Here is a 20,613-nt window from a genome sequence, read left to right on the forward strand (position 1 = left end):
TTCGCGGCTCAAGCGCTGGGAGGGAGGGGGGAGAAGCACGACATAGCGGCACGCTCCAGGGAGGAGGCAGTGGCGAGCTGGGGTGGGGCGGGGAGCTGCCGGTGGGTGCAGAGCACCCACCAATTTTTCCCCTGGGTGCTCCAGCCCTGAAGCACCCATAGAGTTAGCACCTATGCCAGGCTTTTGAAAGCATGATCCCCTTTCCATTGATGGGGGTTCAGCTGCGAAACTTTCATATTACCTTTATAGCATGGGATACAGACATTACAAGTAAGATTATGCATGCAGCAACTTACAAGCGTTTTGTAGTCTAAACACATTCTTAGAAGTCTAACACTTATCTTGAACAATACTTATAGGTGAGCTGGTCTGGTTTCCAGCTATGAATTTGTCAATACTCAGCTGACACCTATAGCGTTGACAAGAGCTGGCACCTGGCCTACCGGTGTCACTGTACCTATAAGGTTTCTTGAACTTAAAGAGCTACACCACTGTCAATCTTGCTTCTGCCCATAATCTATCTTCTCCTGCAACCCCAGAAACCAGAAATGCAATGCTTCCAAGCAAAGCTTCCAGGTCTTTCTAATTCTGCTCCAAAACTTGACCTAGCAATTCTATGCCCCCAGAGTCCAGAGTAGACCACGCCCTATGGTTCCAATCCTTCTGAGGTCTGGCCCCAACAATTCCTTACTCTCCCTACAGGCCTACCCCCTTTAATCACCAACCCTTTATACTTCCAGCTCCACCTTAACATAGATGCAGGAGAACTAGACTGGATGAGAAAAGTAGGCTGCCATCACTAATATTGGCTGTTTATAAAAAACGATACAAATGGTGAATCAATTTTCTGACCATTTCAAAAATTCCCACTAAGCTAGAGTCCTCACACTTGATGAACACAGTGATTATGCAGCACTGAGTACAGGAAAAGTCCCAAATGTTAACACTAACCTCTGCATCTGAGATCAACAAAATTTGAGTCTTATTTGATTTCAACCACTCAAATACCCCCTTTTGGACTAGCATAGTGAAATGTGTTCATTCATTAGGGTCTTTCACCATCTCTGCCTGGAAACCTCAGGTGCTGCTTAACAAGGGAGAAGGAATTTGTATGTCTTAAATTAAGGAGACAAATGGTATTTGAGAAGCTCTAGCAGATAAAGTAGGGCACTAAAGGTTTCATGTCGGTCGGGGAGTTAACTGTAACAAGGTAGGAGCTCACAAGAAAAAAGGGGCATAGGAGAGTCCAGGAGGTCACAGTTCTGTTTTACAAGTTTTAGCCAAGAAACATGACAAAGTGTGGCAGTGCACAATAGGAGCCAGTGTTCGTAACATCAAGCCAAAGGACAAATAGTTGTCAATAACACAGTACACAGGGGATGCTGAAATTACTTTTGTAATGCTTCCGAGGAGTACCCAGGGTTGTGAGGCACCTCATCACTACCTACCCTTAGCATGAAGTAGTCTTGTCTGTGCCTATTGTGGATTAGCTCCCCGAAATCACCAGCCTGTGGCAACACTAGGGTTGCCAACTTTCTATTTGCAGAAAACCGAATACCTCTGCCCTGCTCACTCCATCCCCCCCCTCCATTGTTCGCTCTCCCCCACCCTTGCTCATTTTCATCTGGTTGGGGCAGGAGGTTGGGGTGCAGGAGGGGGTGAGGGCTCTGGGGTGGAGCCAGAGATGAGGGATTTGGGGTGCAGAAGAGGGCTGGGGGGCAAAGGGGATTGGGGTGCAGGAGAGGGCTGGAGGGTGGGGCTGACAGGTTTGGGGTGCGGGAGAGGGTTCAGGTTCAGGAGGGGGCTTGGGCAGGTAATTCAGGTGGGTGAGGGTTCTGGCTGCAGGTGTGGGCTCTGGGGTGGGACCTGGGATGAGGGGTTTGGAGTGAAAGGGGGGTCTCTGGGCTGGGACCGTGGGTTGGGTTGGGGTGTGGGCTTCAGGAGAGAGTTTGGATGCAGGGGGGCTCAGGAATGTTCAGGTTTGTTGTTCCTTTAAAAAGTCAACTTCCAAAAGTTTGTTACTTTAACTGGAGTTACCAAACAGTTCAGTTCAAACACAGCACTGGACTGGTTCAGATTAAAAATAAAACAAGTTAATCTATCTCTCTGGAACTAAATAAAGAGAGTACAAGTATAAGGATCAAGGACAGAAATGGTTACAAAAATTAAAATAAAATACTTTCTAGTATCTAAACCTTAAACTAGATTAGATGCAAGGTAAAATCCTCACAATGTTTCTATCAAGATGGCTGGCCAAACCCTGGGGTCAAAATCTATATCTCAAAGTCAAAGGGCTGGTACCTTTGTCTTAGGTGAAATATATATAACTCGTGGTTTCTTTGCCCCTTTTTTATGGTCAATGGTGCTGGAACAATTTTTATATTGGGGGTGCTGAAGGCAGAAACCATGTATTGGGGTTATTACTACTTCATGCTGGGTGTGTGGTAGTACCTATAACACATTATGTTTATAGTCCAGTGACCATTGAAAATGAATTCGTCTGAGGGTTACGCCTGGATAAAGTTCATTCAAGCCATGAAGATGACATGGAGTCTTCTGGTGAAGAAGTTTCCTGCTGGGGTTATCTGCTAAAATGCAAGTTACTTAGTTTCTGTCCCCTCTGGTGTAACTGCATGAACATTAAACAGGTGATTGTCAGTCTCCTCTTCCACCATAATGGTGTGAGTTTACTTTGGCATTAACTCCCAGGTAAAAAAAAAAAAATACATTCCTTGGTCCAGGGTGGAGCAACTCCTGCACAGGTGGCAAACACATTTTAAGAATTATAATTTCAGTTTATATTCATAATTTTGCATCAGTTGCTTGCACCTATATTACACGATAACCAGTGAGTCATGAGCTTTTCATTGACACCTTGAATGACACTTACCAGAAATATTTTATGACTGTAAAGAATTAGGGTACACATGAACTGGTTATAGCAGCTCCAATTCATTACTAGCTATCTGGCTGCCCTTTGCCTTTGCCCTATTCTTAATGTCAAAGATTTCTTTGTAAAGTCAGTGAATTTGGAGAAAGTAACTATTCCACTTTCATTGGATATAATTTCTCACATCAGTAGTGTTTAGCAAAGTACTGAGGAGTCCAGTTTGTCACAAGGGGAGACAACACATTTCTACTAACTGCATAGGCAACAAGCTCACTCACTCCATTTAGGTTTCTTGCAATATTTTGGTTCACAATAGGCATGCTCAGAAGTTTAACAAAGACATTTGTTAACATGATGTCCTATCATTAGATAGTATTGGTATGAGCACACAACACATGGGCCAAGATTTTCAAAAGCGAGTAGAGATTTTTAGTGCTTCAATTTTGGGGTGCCCTATTTGATACACCTTGAAGGTGTCTAATTTTTAGGAAATGAGTGTTCTTAAGTTCTAATACACAGGTTCTCTCACTAGTCACTTTTGAAATCTTGTCTCTGGTAGCTGAAATGTAGTATACAAAAGAAGAGCACCTGGGGGCAGGGATAAAGAAAAATGTGGGAGCACAGAGAATTCTGAAGATGGAATGCTCTTAATGTTACACCCTGCTCTTGGCCAACAGCAGGTAGCAAAATGGGGACGTCCAGGACTAAAAGCATAAACCTCCACAGCTTGTGTTAAAGAGTTAGGCTTTACAGGTGGGAGATGTAACAGACTCACATCCTTTGTGAATCAGGCTTAGAGGAGGATGCAAAACACTGACAACTGGTTTACATTAACAGTTGGAATAAATTACTTTCATTGAGAGACTATTCCTGTGGTGGAGCTAGCAGGGTCAGATACAACACCTAATGCTGTGATTTGGCCAAGTGGAGGCCTTTGCCTTCCAGAAAGCTTCTGTAAATAAGCCGTGACCACAGGTACATCAGATCTCTAGTTCTCAGCTCTGACCCCCAGGCTCTTCGTTCTTCTCATTTCCCAAACTCTGATATCCTTGTTCTTTTACTACTTTACAGAAGTGCATTTAAAATGTACTCTACCCATTAAGTGACATTAAAGTTCACCCCAGCACTACAGTTACATTCCTCAGTTTAGTTAGTGTGAAGTAATTTTAGAAAAAAAAAAAGTCATCATCACTACCTATCTGAGCTCATTAGATCATGTGGATTTGACTGTTTGCAGGGACCTCGAGTGGCAGTATAAAAGCATTACTAGTATGTTAAATTGTTTTGGGTTAGATGCTGTTGTAGGTTTTTCTACACTCTTTGAATATCTAGAAGTGTTGAACACTTGTACTATTTTAACAACAATAATGCAGAAGAGAGAAGTGGAGGAATTGATTGTGTGGTTGAGGGTAGGGAAGTTTGTTTTATCAGTGGAATAGTTGTGAGAAAAGCTATGAGCCTTGTGACTAAGAACTGAGGAAACAAATGTGTATTGAGCAAGACAATTTAGCTGCAGCAAGGTAAATCAGTGTGTTGCATGTATAAATTATTTATGAGGTTTATGAAGGATATTCTCAGCTGGTGAACAGTGTTGTGTGGGGTTTTGGGGGTGTGCGTGTGTGTAGACTGTGGGAGAATTTTTTAGGGCTTGGGGAATTTATCTTGCTAGTAGTGGGGGAGGGCATTTTTGTGCATTGAAAAGGCCTGAATAAAAGTTATTTGTACATTCTGTGGAAAAGAGGAGGATGTTATCTTATAAAAGATTTTGTTCTTCTTACGTTAAATGGAGAACATTGAGTCATCTTGGGCTCTGTCTGCATTGAAAGTATAAAGTAAGCAAATTGAAAAATAGACAGTCTTTCATTTACTATAATTTTAGGTGTGACTTGTAATAATAATTAACTCCTGTTGCAGGTCTGAGCCAGACATACAGCACAGATATATTAAAGAGTCCTGTCAGATTCTCAATTTGATTAATTCCCCTTCCCTTTTCAATTTTAACACCTTTAGTTACCGATATTTCATTCTTTCAGTCTCTCCCTCGCTTGCATTGAGAGAGAAACTACAGTATATTTTTTTCTACTTCAGGAAATTACTGCTACTCAGTTTATACTAGGAAAATTCTACTATGACTTAGTTTCTCAGGGCTCATACTGTTCACAAACAAGTGCAAAAAGCAAGACTTTGGTTTGAAGAGAAGATGCTAGTTCTACAGTCCCATTACTGGGAAAGAGGGGAGCAAGTGGATATTTTGAGGCCCTCTGGATGTCACTAGTAAGTAAACAAAACCTTCCAGGAGTCCAAGGGCTGGTTAAGCCCTCAGAAAAATCCTGGATTTTAAGAATTTTTTTTAAAGTAAAATTTGACTAATATGTCAGTATTTTGCTGTGATTTATAATCTATAGAAAGGATGAAGACTACACTGCTTAACATTGGATACCTTTGTACAATAATTTGAGAGGAAATGTCCCTTCCCCCCTCTCACCCCACATTGGGCCTGCTTTAGACCTCTCTGCAACTAAATCCTCTTTTTCTAAGGCCCAAGTGGCTTTTCAAGGCTTGTTTTCAGCTACAGTCAGCTGACCTTACTGAGTCAACAATAAAGCTCAGCTGCTGGGCCTTCCCTCACTCTCAGACATGCCAGAGAGGGAGGCAATTTCCGTTTATTTTTCAGAAGTATTTTGCAGAAGACTTGAGAGTTTTGATTTGGGATTTCATACTAGATATTAGTGATGGATCCATAAACATAGCAATAGTAGTGTGGAAGCAGAGAAAGAACTGACAGGAAGGGGATTGCAATGCATGACAGTTTGTTAGCAAGAGTCAGGCTAACTGTAACCCTAATAATGCGAGATTTGTAGAAGCGAGGAATGTGTGAGGCGAGTGGGAAAGAACTGTGTGAGAAGTTGTTGCGACCTTGTGTAGATAATATGGAATGTAGACTAAGAGTCTACATTAGTGAGCAAAACAAGATATCAGAATGACCTATGTATAAACAAAATGCAGCTGCTGCTCATTATTGTCTGTAACAAAAGGTATAAATGCTTGCTGTAATTGTTTACCTGTTGAGAGACCTGTTTAGCTCTCTCCCTCTATGCAATTGATAGAGAGAAAATAAAGTATCTGACTTGCTGTACCCAAACAAAAAGTGAGAACCTCTGTTATTCTCCGACAGTAGCAATTTCCAGAAAACTCCAGCCTTACATGGGACAGTCCCTGTGCCATATCTGGTATTCTTCCTGACATCGGCAAGAACAACAGGAAGAGCAATACGAGTGAACCCCAGTGGGCTAATACTATTGATTCCTGAGATTTTTTTCTGCCTTGTTTCACCCTCCCATTAAATATCTGTTTCCAGACCCCCCCCATTCCATGTTTCATACTTTAAACTTTTACAGGTTGAATCTTCGTTATTTCACACTAGGGTTGCCAACCTCCCAGATTGGCTGGGAGTCTACTGGAATCGGCTGCAATCTCTTGGTGATTATTGAAAGCAGTCCAGGAGATTTTAGTAAGTACAGTACAATTGACATTACATCATGCTGGGGGAAAAAAATCTCTCGGTATAGTTTCAGTCAGAGTTGGCAACACTAAGCATGAAGTCTAGAATAAGGCAGAAGAGGAAGGGTGAGTAACCCCCTGGAGGGAGAAGTCTAGATTATCAGTATTACTATAGTGCCTACGAGCCCTAGCTATGATGCGGATATAGAGCATGCTGGTAGAAAGAGTTAGTGACTGATCACAGAAGTGGCTTTTCTGTTTCTTCTTAACAAGAAGATCTAACTAGATCTTGATGTTTATATTCCTCTTGTTGAAGCAATGCACAAGATTCCCTGGCCCATACAGAGAATATACACATTCCTCTGTAGCTCAAAACTTGACATGTATTGTATTTGAAATATCTAGTCTTCCTGCTGTTACTGCTGTGGTACAGTACTAGTACTGGAACTAGTGTAAACCTTGGTGATGGTGGTGTTTTGTGTGGGCTTTAATATACCCCAGAAGGGATGACGTTTTCAGTTTGGCAGAAGGCTAACAGAGAACAAGGGAGACTTCAGCAGCAGCTGAATCCCAACAGCAAGAGGTAAGAGACCCTCACCTGTGGTACTATAATAGGGATTGTCTTTTTCTCATCTGAGATATATTTGCCAATCAACTTTGAACAGCTCTCACTACTAAATGCAGATAATACTAAAAAGTGAACTATTGCAAATATCCATGAAGACAGAAAATTCAAAAACACCTCAGCAGAAATATGGTGTTGCCAGCTCTCACAACTCGCTAGCAAGCAACAGGATTTTAGCTGGGGCTGGAACCACTCTCTCCAGAAGTTCAGGCCTCTCCCAAATTTCAGTCCTGCTGGGGGGGGGACGGGGACACCACCATCTGATTAGCTACCTTCCCAACTCACCTGCCTTCTAGGGAAAAACAGCCAATCAGAGCAGCTGCAGGAGGAAGGCAGAGCTCTCCCAACTCCCCTCAGGAGCTGTCACAAGCAAGACTAGTGGTCAAAGCTGGAGTCGGGAATCAGGCCAGATCACAAACCAGGGGGTCAGAGTCCAAGACAGGCGAGAGGGAAAACCAAGAGTCCATTGTCAGGAAGGTCAAATTACCAGGAGATCAGAGTCAGGAGACAAACTTGAGAGAAGAACCACAGATTGATAACCAGAGTCAGGAAGTCAAACTAGGGGAGTGATTGTAAAAAGCACACAGTCCACAGCAGTGTGGATACCAGTTGCACAAACAACTTCTTGTTCCTGTGCTGATTTATATAAGAGATGTGGACCAATCAGGACTCCCTGCATCCTGCCAGTCAGGTTCCAGGACTGAAGTCCACTATTGGGTTTCAGCTTTTATCCTAGCAACTGTTACCAGGTAACAGTTTGGTATTTATGAGCATGTAAGAATCCTGTAGACCCAAGTTCTAGACCTATGGTCCCTGACAGGAACCCAGATGCATTTTGGGGAGGGGCAAGGAGAGGAAGCAATTGACACCATTCTCACAGGAGGGGAGACACAGAGGGAACAGAAAAAGCTCCATTGTTACAAGAAGAAACTAGGGAAGGATATTTTAATAAGGATCCCTGCCTATAAAATAAGCCCGAGCCCCTGAATACAGGACTATCACCTATTAGTCGCAGCAGGAAATTAAACAACAACAAAAAACCACTCTTAAAGGGATGAACCAAGACGGATTTATTAACTGGGCAGGAAAAAGGATAGACAGGGCGGTAAATGCAAACAGAACAAAACAGCTCGGTAGTTTACACAATAAAAGCAGGCTTGAAGCCTAGACTCAACTAGAACCAAAATGGACAAACAAAAAGTTTCAACGTTACTCAGTTCGTTGCTGTAAAGGGCTCTAGACAGGATAGAGTTAGCTCACGTTTCCTCTCTCTCGCTCTCATTCAAGGGAATCAGGATCGGGACCTCGAGGACCACATCACCAGGGATCAGGACCATTTGATGGGATGGAACAGATATGCCTTCACCGATGGAACAGGTAAGTGGTTTCCTCTCGACGATCATCCTACTGAACCAAGGCTGCCTCCTGAGCAGATATCAGCTAGCATACCGTGCAAGTCCCTTGTATATATCTCCTGTTGCCAGACAGATTACCTCATGGTCCTGTGACCCTTTCTCACCCTTTTTCCTTCAAACTTTCCCACCTCTGCCTTGTTACCAGGCAGGATAGTTCAAGCCATATTCAATTAAAGACAAGCACCTCCAAGAGGGTGCCAAACTATAATACAAGAAGGCAAACCAAATATAGAAGGTGAAAGACAACAACAAAAACAACAACCCAAAATGGCAAAAATCCGTAACACCACAACTCAGGGATGTGCAAAATGGGTCAGTGTGCTCCACTCCCTTCTCTATTGCTGCAGCTCCAGGCTCAGGAAGGGGAGAAGAATCCCTGAGGCTTGAAAAGGGGGACCCTGTTGCAGCCGATTCTCTAGGTCTGGGATGTGTTACAAAATCCCTAGAGCTGCAAGAAGAGCAGAACTGAGGCTGGGGGGAAGTGCATAATTAATTGATTTGGTGATGGGAGGGCATAACTGATCTGGGGGGAGGCTGAGGGAGCAGAATTGATGAGGCCACAGGAGGTAAATAATTAATTAGTTTGGCTGCATAATTAATTGATGGGGTGGGGGATGGACAGATGGCAGATACAGAATTAATTAATTAGAATTTGGGGATGTTGTGAGAAGTAGAAAGCTCTACACCATCAGACAGTGAGAGCTCCTGGAGCAGGGCCAAATCACCTGAATAAATTGGGAGAGTTGCCAAATGGCAACACTAATTCTCCCCCCCGCACACACACACTTTGGGAATGGGGTTCATAATCACAAGATAGACCAAAAAATACAATATATCTTTTATAAAAGAAAGTTGGAGGGGGTGTGTGTGTCTGGCTCATGATTTCTGAGTTTGGGGCTGGGAATACTGCCTTAGCTGGTCATGGCATACCCATGGCTCTCCAGCCTGAGGACCCAAATCCCACAATCCTGTCCCCTCAAATGACTGTAGGATATGGTGGGGGCCTCAGGATGATTTTTTTCCTTTCTGTTGGTCCTGGTCCAAGAAAGACTGAGTACCACTGAGTTAAGGTTGTGGACCAAATTGAAGCTTTAATGAGTCATCCCTGTGTAGGGCTGCAAAGCATTGACACACTAAGCAAATGCATAAACCTCTCGCTCCTGCCCCCCCCCATTCATTCCGCCCACGTTTTGCTCAACGAGGAACGAGCACGTTCTCTTGTCTGGTGAGGGCAAAGTGGCTCAACTGTGGCTCCTGCGCACGCTCTGGCCGCCCCTGGCGCGCAAGCGCAGTATCGTCAGGGGAGCGGCGCCTGACACTAGTCCGCGGGCTCTCCACGTTTCCCTAGAAGAGGGCGGGGCAGACAGCGGCGCGGCCAATTGGAGGCGCCCACGACCCACCCCAGCGAACTTGGAAGTGGAGCCGCGTTGAGAGCCCTGCCTGAGGCGCGTGGCGGGGTCCGCAGTCGCGCGGGGGGTTAGGGCGCGCGCGGCGGTATCGCTATGGTGTCGGCCAGCGCGTGCGCCGGCCAGGTGGGCGCCGTGCTGCCTCTGCTGCTGGTGCTCTTCGACCTGCTCGGCGAGGGTGAGGGGCTGCGGGGCGAGCTCGCGCTGGTGCACGGCGCTGCACGCAGCCGGGGGAGAGGGGACAGGGCTGTTGCTGGCGGGGCAGTGCCAGTCTTCTGCCGGGGGAAGGTGCTGCCCAGCGTGCGGGGGATGTTGTGGTGCTGGGACGAGGGGCTCGGAAGTGTGGGTGAGCTTGGGGGCGGTTGGTACCGTGGGGTGAGCACGGGGCGGAGCAGCGCCGGACTGCTGAGGGGACGAGGCAAGGGTTCGAGTTGGTGCCTTGGTTTGGTTTTTAGTGATATGTAATCAGATGCTCACCACAGAGAATCCCGCACTTCCCTGAGCGCTGTCACGTATTACCACATCTTAGGGTTACCTACCACCACAACCACACCGTTGAGTGGTTTGAGTGTTATGTATGCCCCTTAACCTACTGACGCTTTGATGAGTATCACCGCAGCAGCGCTGTGCTGGGCTCCAGTAGCATGATGCTACCTGGGAGGGAAAACAAAGCAGATCTGTGCTGGGCTTGGGGGCAATGCCAGCCTGTGGGTATTGAAAGGAGGTAAATCTGTGATTGTCAAAGGTGCACTGTCATTAATTCTGGGTACAACCAGAGAATTATGGCAGTAAAAAAATAGAAAAGTTTGTAACTTTTCTAGTTGGGGGGCTGTGGACAGTCACTTTGAAAAGAATAACTGTTTCTGAAAGTTCTAAATGCAAATAGATAGATTTTAATTAAAAATATGATGACCAGAAATAAGTGCAGCCATCAACATTGATCGTTGCTTTTAAAAATCCTAGTATTTAATTAATGGCATATCTAGCTTTGTGTTGTAGCTTTGTTTTGGTGAAACTACAGCAAGGTCAGTTTTATGTAGTTTGGTTTCTATTCTTAGTCCTTATTAACCTGTTTTCAAAAGAAACTAGGGAAATTGATAGGTTGTTAGGTACTGTACGATTTTTAAAAGTCTCTAAGGTGCCACAAGTACTCCTGTTCTTCTGATTTTTAAAAGTGTGGATCTAGCTTAAAGAATGGTATTATGGAGTTCCATACTCATTGTGTCTCACTGATTTCCATATCCGATTTGCTCAGTTTTCAAGTAAAAATACTTTTTTCTAACTTTTAGCTTTATAAGGTTGCTTTAGGCTCTGAAAATCAAGTTAGTTTTTTTTTTTAATCATTCATCACTGCCAAGAATAGTGGTTCTGAAGAACAAATTATTCCCCCAACTACACTTGTGCAACCCTTTCACTTTCAGATTGTGTCCTAAATAACACCTGTGTAATCATATGGAAAGCTAATGGGGTTGCACAGGTGTTTGTGAGGGCATAATTTGAAAGCAGGTTGTACAGATTTATCAGAAGACACAGTTTGGCCTGCAAAACTTGCATTATTGCTTGTAATGAATGAGATGGAAAAAAACTTTCACTGTCACAGCTCAGTGAATTAGACCTCTCTGAGGCCTGTGGTCACTCTGGAGGTTAGAAATGCACTTCAAAATTGTATTAAATGAGAAGTCTAAAACCTGGAGTGTACTGGCTGAATGACAATTTAATATTGAATGTAATATGGCAAAGATACATTGTAGTGTATAAGTATATGCTGCAGGATTGTATTGGTTTTTCCCCAGTTACTTCTGCAGCAGTGTTAAAGGAAGAGTACTAACACCAGACGAATCAGTCTAAGCATTTGTACTTGTTTTTAAGCATCTTTAGATAATTCATCTTCCAAATAGAAGCTAGGAGCATGAATGACCTTGGTGCTTTGTTGATTGTGGCCTTGGTAGTCACAAGTTTACTTTCTAATTTTGTACATATTTTCCTAAAAGCAAGCTTTAGTAGATCGTGAAATGTTCTCTGAGGGAAGGGTGTCATTTAAACCTAAACTGGACAAAGCACTCTAGATAGGGAACAATTCTACAGATACTTGGATGGCCAAAATATGATCTATTAGGTCTTTTTCATCTCTAATTTGTATGTCTTTAATATCTCTTATGAAGTAATATTTTATTTTGGTATATGAGTGGTTAATGTAATACATGAATCACATTTTCAATAGCTGTAGATCATTTTGTACATGTACATTGTACATTTTTAGTTTCTTCTTACTCTTGTCGTAGTGCTGAAAGAGTTAAATAGTGAAATGGAGATTTGTAAATGGGGATGGTGTATTACTGTGAGGTTTCTACCCTCCTAGAGGCTGTGTTAATCTCTTCTTCTCTCTTTGAAAAGACGGAGCATTTTAAGTCACAATTGTGATGGCTTGGATCACAGAAACCCCCTTGGGGCTGCCAACTGATGCGCTAAGACTACTTCTGCCCCCGCTTTCCCTGCCAGCTTGGGACTCCAGAGCCCTGCTTGGTTGCGCCAGACACGCTTGTTGGCCAGAAACACAGTCCCAGGTCTGAACCACGTCCCACAAACTGCAAGCTTAACTGAAAGCAGCTTAAGAAATGTTCCTGTCTTTAACACTCAGATGCCCAACTCCCAATGGGGTCCAAAACCCAAATAAATCTCTTTTACCCTGTATAAACTCCTAAATTGTTCACCCTCTATAATACTGATAGAGAGATGCACAGCTGTTTGCCCCCCCAGGTATTGATACATACTCTGGGTTAAATAATAAGTAAAAAGTGATTTTATTAAATACAGAAAGTAGGATTTAAGTGGTTCCAAGTAGTAGCAGACAGAACAAAGTGAATTACCAAGCAAAATAAAATAAAACATGCAAGCCTATGCCTAATACAGTAAGAAAACGGAATACAGATAAAACCTCACCCTCCGAGGTGTTCAGTAAGCTTCCTTTTACAGACTAGTCTCCTTCTAGTCTGGGTACAGCAATCACTCACACCCCCTGTAGTTACTGTCCATTGTTCCAGTTTCTTTCAGGTATCCTTTGGGGGTGGAGAGGCTATCTCTTGAGCCAGCTGAAGACAAAATGGAGGGGTCTCCCATGGGCCTTCTCTTGTGGGTGGAGACCCCCTCCTTTCTCCTATGCAAAGTCCAGCTCCAAGATGGAATTTTGGAGTCACATGGACAAGTCACATGTCCATCCATGACTCAGTTTTTACAAGCAGCAGCCATTGCCCACATGCTATCTTGACTGTCTCCAGGAAGACTTCTTATGTGGATTGGAGTCTTCCAAGATCCATTGTTCGTTAAGTGTTTCTTGATTGGGCACTTAATTTGCACATTCCTTTCTCAAGGAGCTGACCAAATGCTTTACTAAGTTTCAGAGTAACAGCCGTGTTAGTCTGTATTCGCAAAAAGAAGAACAGGAGTACTTGTGGCACCTTAGAGACTAACAAATTTATTAGAGCATAAGCTTTCGTGGACTACAGCCCACTTCTTCGGATGCATATAGAATGGAACATATAATGAGGAGATATATATACACACATACAGAGAGCATAAACAGGTGGGAGTTGTCTTACCAACTCTGAGAGGCCAATTAATTAAGAGGGAAAAAAAAAAAAAACTTTTGAAGTGATAATCAAGCTAGCCGAGTACAGACAGTGTGATAAGAAGTGTGAGAGTACTTACAAGGGGAGATAGAGTCAACGTTTGTAATGGCTCAGCCATTCCCAGTCCTTATTCAAACCGGAGTTGATTGTGTCTAGTTTGCATATCAATTCTAGCTCAGCAGTCTCTCTTTGGAGTCTGTTTTTGAAGTTTTTCTGTTGTAATATAGCCACCCGCAGGTCTGTCACTGAATGACCAGACAGGTTAAAGTGTTCTCCCACTGTTTTTTGAGTATTTTGATTCCTGATGTCAGATTTGTGTCCATTAATTCTTTTGCGTAGAGACTGTCCGGTTTGGCCAATGTACATGGCAGAGGGGCATTGCTGGCACATGATGGCATATATCACATTGGTAGATGTGCAGGTGAACGAGCCCCTGATGGTATGGCTGATGTGATTAGGTCCTATGATGATGTCACTTGAATAGATATGTGGACAGAGTTGGCATCGGGGTTTGTTACAAGGATAGGTTCCTTGATTATCACTTGAAAAGTTTTTTTTTTCTCTTAATTAATTGGCCTCTCAGAGTTGGTAAGACAACTCCCACCTGTTTATGCTCTCTGTATGTGTGTATATATATCTCCTCAATATATGTTCCATTCTATATGCATCCGAAGAAGTGGGCTGTAGTCCACGAAAGCTTATGCTCTAATAAATTTGTTAGTCTCTAAGGTGCCACAAGTACTCCTGTTCTTCTTTATGCTTTACTAAGACTACTTAAAAATCAAGCAAGTACACAGCAAATATTCATAACTTCAAATACAAAAATGATACATGCATAAAATAGGATGAATAGATTCAGTAGATCATAACGTTTACAGAGATATGTTACATGGCATATGTAGCATCAAACATATTCCAGTTATGTCATATATACATTCATAAGCATATTTCCATAAAGTCTTATGGGGTGACCGTCACAACAATCTCCCTGATTTTAAGGGGAGTTTATGGGATTCTCTTGGAGAAGGGTACTTAGTTTGGGGAAAGAGATGATGCTGGAGTTTACTATTAGAACTGGTTAAAAAAAATTACTATTTCACCAGCTCATCTTCCAAGGAAGTCAGTCAGTGCATGTGCCTCCAATTCATAAGTTTCTAATTTCACACCTAATACTTTTTGGTACCACCAGTCATTGAACTGTGACTTTTAAAAAGTTCCCTTTGCAACTTGTTAACTTGCTGTAGAAATTCATATTAGCTGTGTAAGAATCTGTAGGACAAAGGAGCATATTTTAACCTAAAGTCTGACATGGCTGCTGGTATTGTACCTCAGATGTCTATCTCCGGGTTATGAAAAGGTTCCAGAACTTTTGGAGGTTCTGCACTGCCATTTCCCTAGTGTTCTAGTATCTGATTGAAAATGAGCCCCAGTCTTCCTTTGGAATTCTTCTGACTTAAGAACATAAGAACGGCCATACTGGGTCAAACCAAAGGTCCATCTAGCCTAGTATCTTGTCTTCTGACAGTGGCCAATGCCAGGTGCCCCAGAGGTAATGAATAGAACAGAATAGAATCATCAAGTGATCCATCCCCTGTTACCCGTTCCCTGACTTCTCCAGCACAGGGGCCTTGTGACAAATTAAAGCCTCTTGGATCAAAGATATTTGTCCACCCCAAGCTAGAGTTGGGAAGAGAGGAATAGATGGAAAAGCCCTGTTTCTCTTCTGTTCCTCCATCCAAGTAGCGAAGCAAATGGGTCATAAGGAGTGGGAGAAAAGATGGGCCAGCTCTACAGGCAGCTTAGCACTCAGAGCTGGCTTCACTCTGCGCTAAGCTTCTGGGAACTGCTTCTCCTTACCACCCTCCTTTTTCCTTCCCCTCTCACTAAATTTCTCTCACTGATCCCAGGGTGCTGCAGATTATGGAGGGGAAGGAGCGTCACTGATGACTTTCTTTTGTCTCCTTCCCCTTCCCCCCCGTCACTTCCATTTTTGGGAGTGGAGGGGATTTCTCCTCCGTTGCTAGTATCCAAAGTTGCTCCATATTCTTAGTGAGTGGCACAGATGTTCCTTTCTCAGTCTCCTCCCTTCCCAAACCTCCTTTGCCTAATTGCTTTTAGAAGCAGTACAGCTGCTGCTGCTGTAGCTAGCTGTGCCTCGCTGCTACTGAAAGGCAGACTTACTTGAGTAGGGGCAGGGCTCTGTGAAGGTGGGAGGGTTCCAGACCCTGGCTCAGGACCAAGCCCAGATATTTACACTGCACAGTTGGTGAGCACCTTTGTGCCACTTTTGAAAGCTCCTTGTGGTGGGCACTCCTCTTCCTGCTCTATACACACTAGAGTTTCCCCTCAAAAAAACTTTCTGCAATATGTAGAAACATTAGAAAAAAATCAGCAGTTAATAGCAAAATGTCAGACTGTCACTTTAAACATCACACTTCCATGTAAAATTCTTTAAACCTTTTATAGTTCCATGTATCAACTTAGATTAGTGTTACTGAAGATGTATACGTATTTTCTTTATTTTTATGGCCTCTTACTTTGTGTACAGTCAACTTCACTGTTTCCTTTGTATAGTCACATAACTTCCCTTGTTGTTTGCATGGGCCTTTCACATGCCACGGTGAAGAAAGGTACATTTTGGAAGAAGGAAAAAAAAAAAAAGAAAAATGCTTTGGAAATATCACAAACTCAGTAGGGAGACTCAAACACGTGAAACTGTTTTTTAATTTTCAGAGTAACAGCCGTGTTAGTCTGTATCCGCAAAAAGAAGAACAGGAGTACTTGTGGCACCTTAGAGACTAACAAATTTATTAGAGCATAAGCTTTCGTGGACTACAGCCCACTTCTTCGGATGCATCCGAAGAAGTGGGCTGTAGTCCACGAAAGCTTATGCTCTAATAAATTTGTTAGTCTCTAAGGTGCCACAAGTACTCCTGTTCTTCTTTTTGTTTTTTAATTTTTTTTTTAAACTGACTAGATTTCAACCTGAGTCCCTCTTAAGGTTATACATAGAGATTTAGGGGATTTTCAAGTTTGTATATGCTAAAGATTGTATATTGTACATCAGTCATTCTAACTCTGCTCCCAGGATATAACTACCAGGAAACCTAATATTTCATTTCTTGAGCTAAAACAGGTAGAAATAAACAGTACTGTCAGGGTTACAGGGCTAATTGCACCTCTGTTGCCTTCTGTATCTGAGTCCATCTCCTCAGCTATCAGGCCTGGTGCTTTTACCTCTCTTTGGGTGGAATTCTGCAATTCTCCCACTCTTACTTAGTTTGGCCTCAGCTACCCTATCAGCCATGCTTACGATGCAGGTGCAACTGGGTTTGGCACCTGCAGTCCTTCCCTTCAAGTCTGTGGCCAGTGCTGCATATAGTGACAAGACAGCCATCTTACAAATCAAAACATTGCTTTGTTCCACTGTTAAAATTAAACAATTAGAAAAAATGATTAAAAAACAGCAAATAGACAAGCTCATGAACTATCTTAAGTATAGGCTTACCATTCCCTGATGGTAGCCTAGTCACATCTAGCTTTTTTCAGACACCCCAGAGGGTCCTGGATGTCATTCTGTTCCCCTCCAACATCTTGCCAATTACTGCCTTACCCAGGGGGAGAGGTAGGGAGCAGGAGAGCGAGCGAGTGTGTGTGTGCGTCTGTCTGTCAGTTAGTCTTTATCCAGCCAGAATCTTAATTACTATCAGTTCCTGGGCTTTTGTCCATCTGGACCAAACCGGTGTAGTAAGCTCAGCAAGAGAGCGAATCAGACTCCTCAGAGCCAATAACTCTTCCACTGTCTCATAACAATCCTCCAGTTTTTACCTTGGGTGGCTTGTCTTGGGCCATTGTTTCCTTACAGCACATTATTAAACGAAACCAATGTATACACACAGAAAACATCCCAGTAACCAAGTCAGCATATGGTATTCAAAAATTATTATACAGCTGCTCCATATCTGTCACAGTAGGCACTAACGGTTCCATTCTGTGTCCCCTTTCCCCACCCCCTTATGGAGCTGATTGCGCTATGATGCTTAGCTTCTTGCAGGTAGGGTTGCCAGGCGTCTGGTTTTCAACCGGAATGCTCAGTTGAATAGGGACCTTGGCAGCTCCCGTCAGCACAGCTGACCAGGCCACTAAAAGTCTGGTTGGCCGCAGTGGGGCAGGCAGGCTCCATGCCTGGTGGCTCTGCGTGGCTCCCGGGAAGCGGCAGTATGTCTCTCCGTCTCCTAGGTGGAGGGGCAGCCAGAGGGACTCTGTGTGCTGCCCCCGTCCACAGGTGCCGCCCCGAGCACTGGCTCCACAGCTACCATTGGCTGGGACCCAGAGGGACATGCTGCCGCTTCCCGGGAGCCACACAGACTTCCTCGTCCCCTGGAAATGCTGGGGCTGCCTGAGGTAAGCGCTGCCCAGAGCCCACACCCTGAACCCCCTCCCACGCCCCAACCCCATGCCCCAGCCCCGAGCCCCCTCCCACACTCCAAACTCCTTGGCTTCAGGCTTTGGGGACTTTACTTTGGGTGTGGCTGTCCCTGCTCAGAACTTTCATTTGCTTCTATTGTACTATTCTTGGTGTAATTCTCCATCACCACATCTCATATCTGTTCCTTTCAAAATCTTGACAGCATTGGTGTATGTGCTGCTTCTTTCAGTTTAACTCTGCTGAAGTCCTTGTGCATGCCTTCATCTTCTGTATGCTATATTACTGCATGTCTCTTCTTGATAGTCTCCCCAAGTTCCGCAAACTTCTGCATTTATGTAATGCTGCACGGTTTTTCTCAGGTATACAAAGAATGATCATATCAACCCCATTCTCAAACAATTTCACTGACTTCCCATTTTAGAATCCAGTTCAGAATTGTCTCCTTTGATTTATAAAACACTCTGGATTTGCTTCTCCATGTTTCATATCTTGTTTTTCCTCTCCCCATCGAAGTTCCTTCTGCTCATCTAGTACTGGGCTCCTCTGTCGCTTCTGACAGTATGGTTACTGTAGGGGACTGTCCTTCACATTTCCTGCATTTGGAACAGCCTTCTTATATTTCTCCTTGAATAGATTTGATTTCCCTTGTCTATTTCTTTTAATTTGCCTCTCCCTGCCATGATAGCTGGAATTGTATTATATAACTCTTCTTAAAATTATTTTGGGACACTTTATATGAAAGATACTACCCAGAACAAGTAAGTCTTATTGTATAAACTCTATTCTTGTAGCTCTACTGACATGATTGATGCTGAATTAGGAACAAGGAAGTGAAGAAAGCTGGTTCAGATTCAAGCACCATTCCAAAGACAAAGAGAAATCAATCTTTTCTAAATTAGAAAGGATAAATCTGGTAGAGAAATGTTGTGTTCCTCACACAAACAAAATTGAAGTGTGAGGACAAGGGACGGGAGGCTCTGAAAAGTGCTGTCTCCATTTAGAGCTGTGTTATTGTGAAGGATCCTATTTGTTATGCAGTTGAATACCTGACCTGCTGCCAGTGTAGTTTTATTGTCAATGAATGTATGTTAATTTCAGTGCTGTTTGTTTGATTCTGCTGTGGTCCATAGCCAAAACTGTCTTTTGACCTCAGTTGAAATGAAATGTGATCCAGTAGAATATCTGACTTTTCAAAAAGGGCTTTCACACTAAAGCAAATTTGAAGTGGGACATTCTGTACAAGTGACTCACTCTCACAAATTGTCTCTGTACCATTTGCTGCTGCAGCAGGTATTTATAGTTTAAGAACCTTCTTCCAGTTGACCCAGCATCTGCTTGATACTGCAGTGACATCAGAACCCTGCCTTTGTTGACAGGCCCACCTGTCTGGAAGCCCCAGCTGAGTGTCGGACATACATGTAGTTTTCTTATCTAGTGATATGTTTGAGGTGTCAGTTTTTTTGAGGTAGTATTTCAGGCCAGTGAAGTTTTCTCAGTGACCAGATAGAGACAGGAGATTTGTTGGTAGGAGGGGATCAGCTGGAAAGAGCCATGGAGTGGAGCTACTTCAGCAGCGTAATGAGGAAGCACAGCCCATATTCCCAGTTGATGATCTGGTTTGCAGAAAGTCAGTTTACAAAGAGGCCCAAATCTTGTTTTTTAAATAGAGTGGCTCTTCTCTCCAAGAGACTCCTCTCTCCTTTTCTCTGCTCCACATTTTGAGAGAACAGCCATTGTTCCACTTTAGAAATTGCCATACTGGCTCTGACCACTTGTTCATCCAGTGCTACATCCTGTCTCTGAAACTGCCTAGTGTCGGATGTTCCAGAGGAGGGCACAAGAAATTGTGTGGCTAATAATTATGAAATAACTTGCTCAGAAGGGAAGTTTCTCCCCATTCTTGCCAGATATTCTTATGCCCTGAAACATTAGTGTTTAATTTTCCTCATGTTCTAAAGCCTCTCTTATGTAGCTGTGGATACCATACATACATACAGATGTCTAAACCTTTTCTAAAGATAGAAGAATAAGGGACAGTCAATTAAATTAAAAGGAATCACATTTAAAAATGATGTAAGGAAATGCGTTTCACCACTACACGTGCTGGGCTTGATCCCGCACCATGCAGTTGATTGGCGTTTCACCATTGATTTCAATGGAAGCAGGATTAGATGCAGAATCTCTGCAGCAATAACCATTATAAACTCAGATTATACTGTAATAATTATACTGCCTAGGTGATGGAAAGTGCTTGGCTTTGTTCACGTTTCATAAAACACTAGGGGCTGACAGGTCTCTTGTACAACCTTGCTCTATAGGAGTTACTGTACTTGAATATTACATATGGAAAGTGTGACTCCTGGCAAAGAGTTTGTCTTGGAATATGAAACACTATTCTCTTCAGTGTTTGTTTAAATTCCATTTATAATATCAAAATATGCATGAGAACCTGTATTTAGGACTTGAATTTGTAAAGATCCTTAAATAAAAGAGCATGAAATAAAGTTAAAGGGAACTTCAAAAATTTCTGTGTGGACACTCAATGAAGAGAATACGAAGTTATCCCTCACGCTTTCGTGATCAGGTTATTGAACTAAATTTAATATTAAAAAATAACTGCTCATGTTTATTCTGTTATGCACAGTATGTGATCCTTGTAATTAAAATCCTAAATACAACAGAAGAGGACAATGTATTTTGCTACCTTATTTGGATGTAGCG

The 20,613-nt window shown here is 43.1% G+C and overlaps 1 protein-coding gene across 3 annotated transcripts in view; it reads left to right on the forward strand.

Annotated features, from left to right (window-relative positions):
• The first annotated feature begins 9,771 nt into the window (after positions 1-9,771).
• Positions 9,772-20,613, forward strand: part of DNAJC3 (DnaJ heat shock protein family (Hsp40) member C3) — a 69,745-nt gene continuing 58,903 nt past the window's right edge. The window contains exon 1 of one of the 3 annotated variants that reach the window (XM_054012216.1): positions 9,772-9,876. Coding sequence is in view for 1 of the 3 variants with exons in the window: in XM_054012210.1 (XP_053868185.1) it covers positions 9,934-10,015 (82 nt within the window). In the remaining 2 variants the exon portion in view is untranslated. Of the gene's footprint in view, positions 10,016-20,613 lie in introns of all 3 variants that reach the window. The other 2 variants (XM_054012210.1, XM_054012224.1) reach the window with 2 other exon arrangements.

The sequence above is a fragment of the Malaclemys terrapin genome, chromosome 1 (assembly GCF_027887155.1).
Source record: "Malaclemys terrapin pileata isolate rMalTer1 chromosome 1, rMalTer1.hap1, whole genome shotgun sequence".
Classification (NCBI taxonomy): Eukaryota; Metazoa; Chordata; order Testudines; family Emydidae; genus Malaclemys; species Malaclemys terrapin.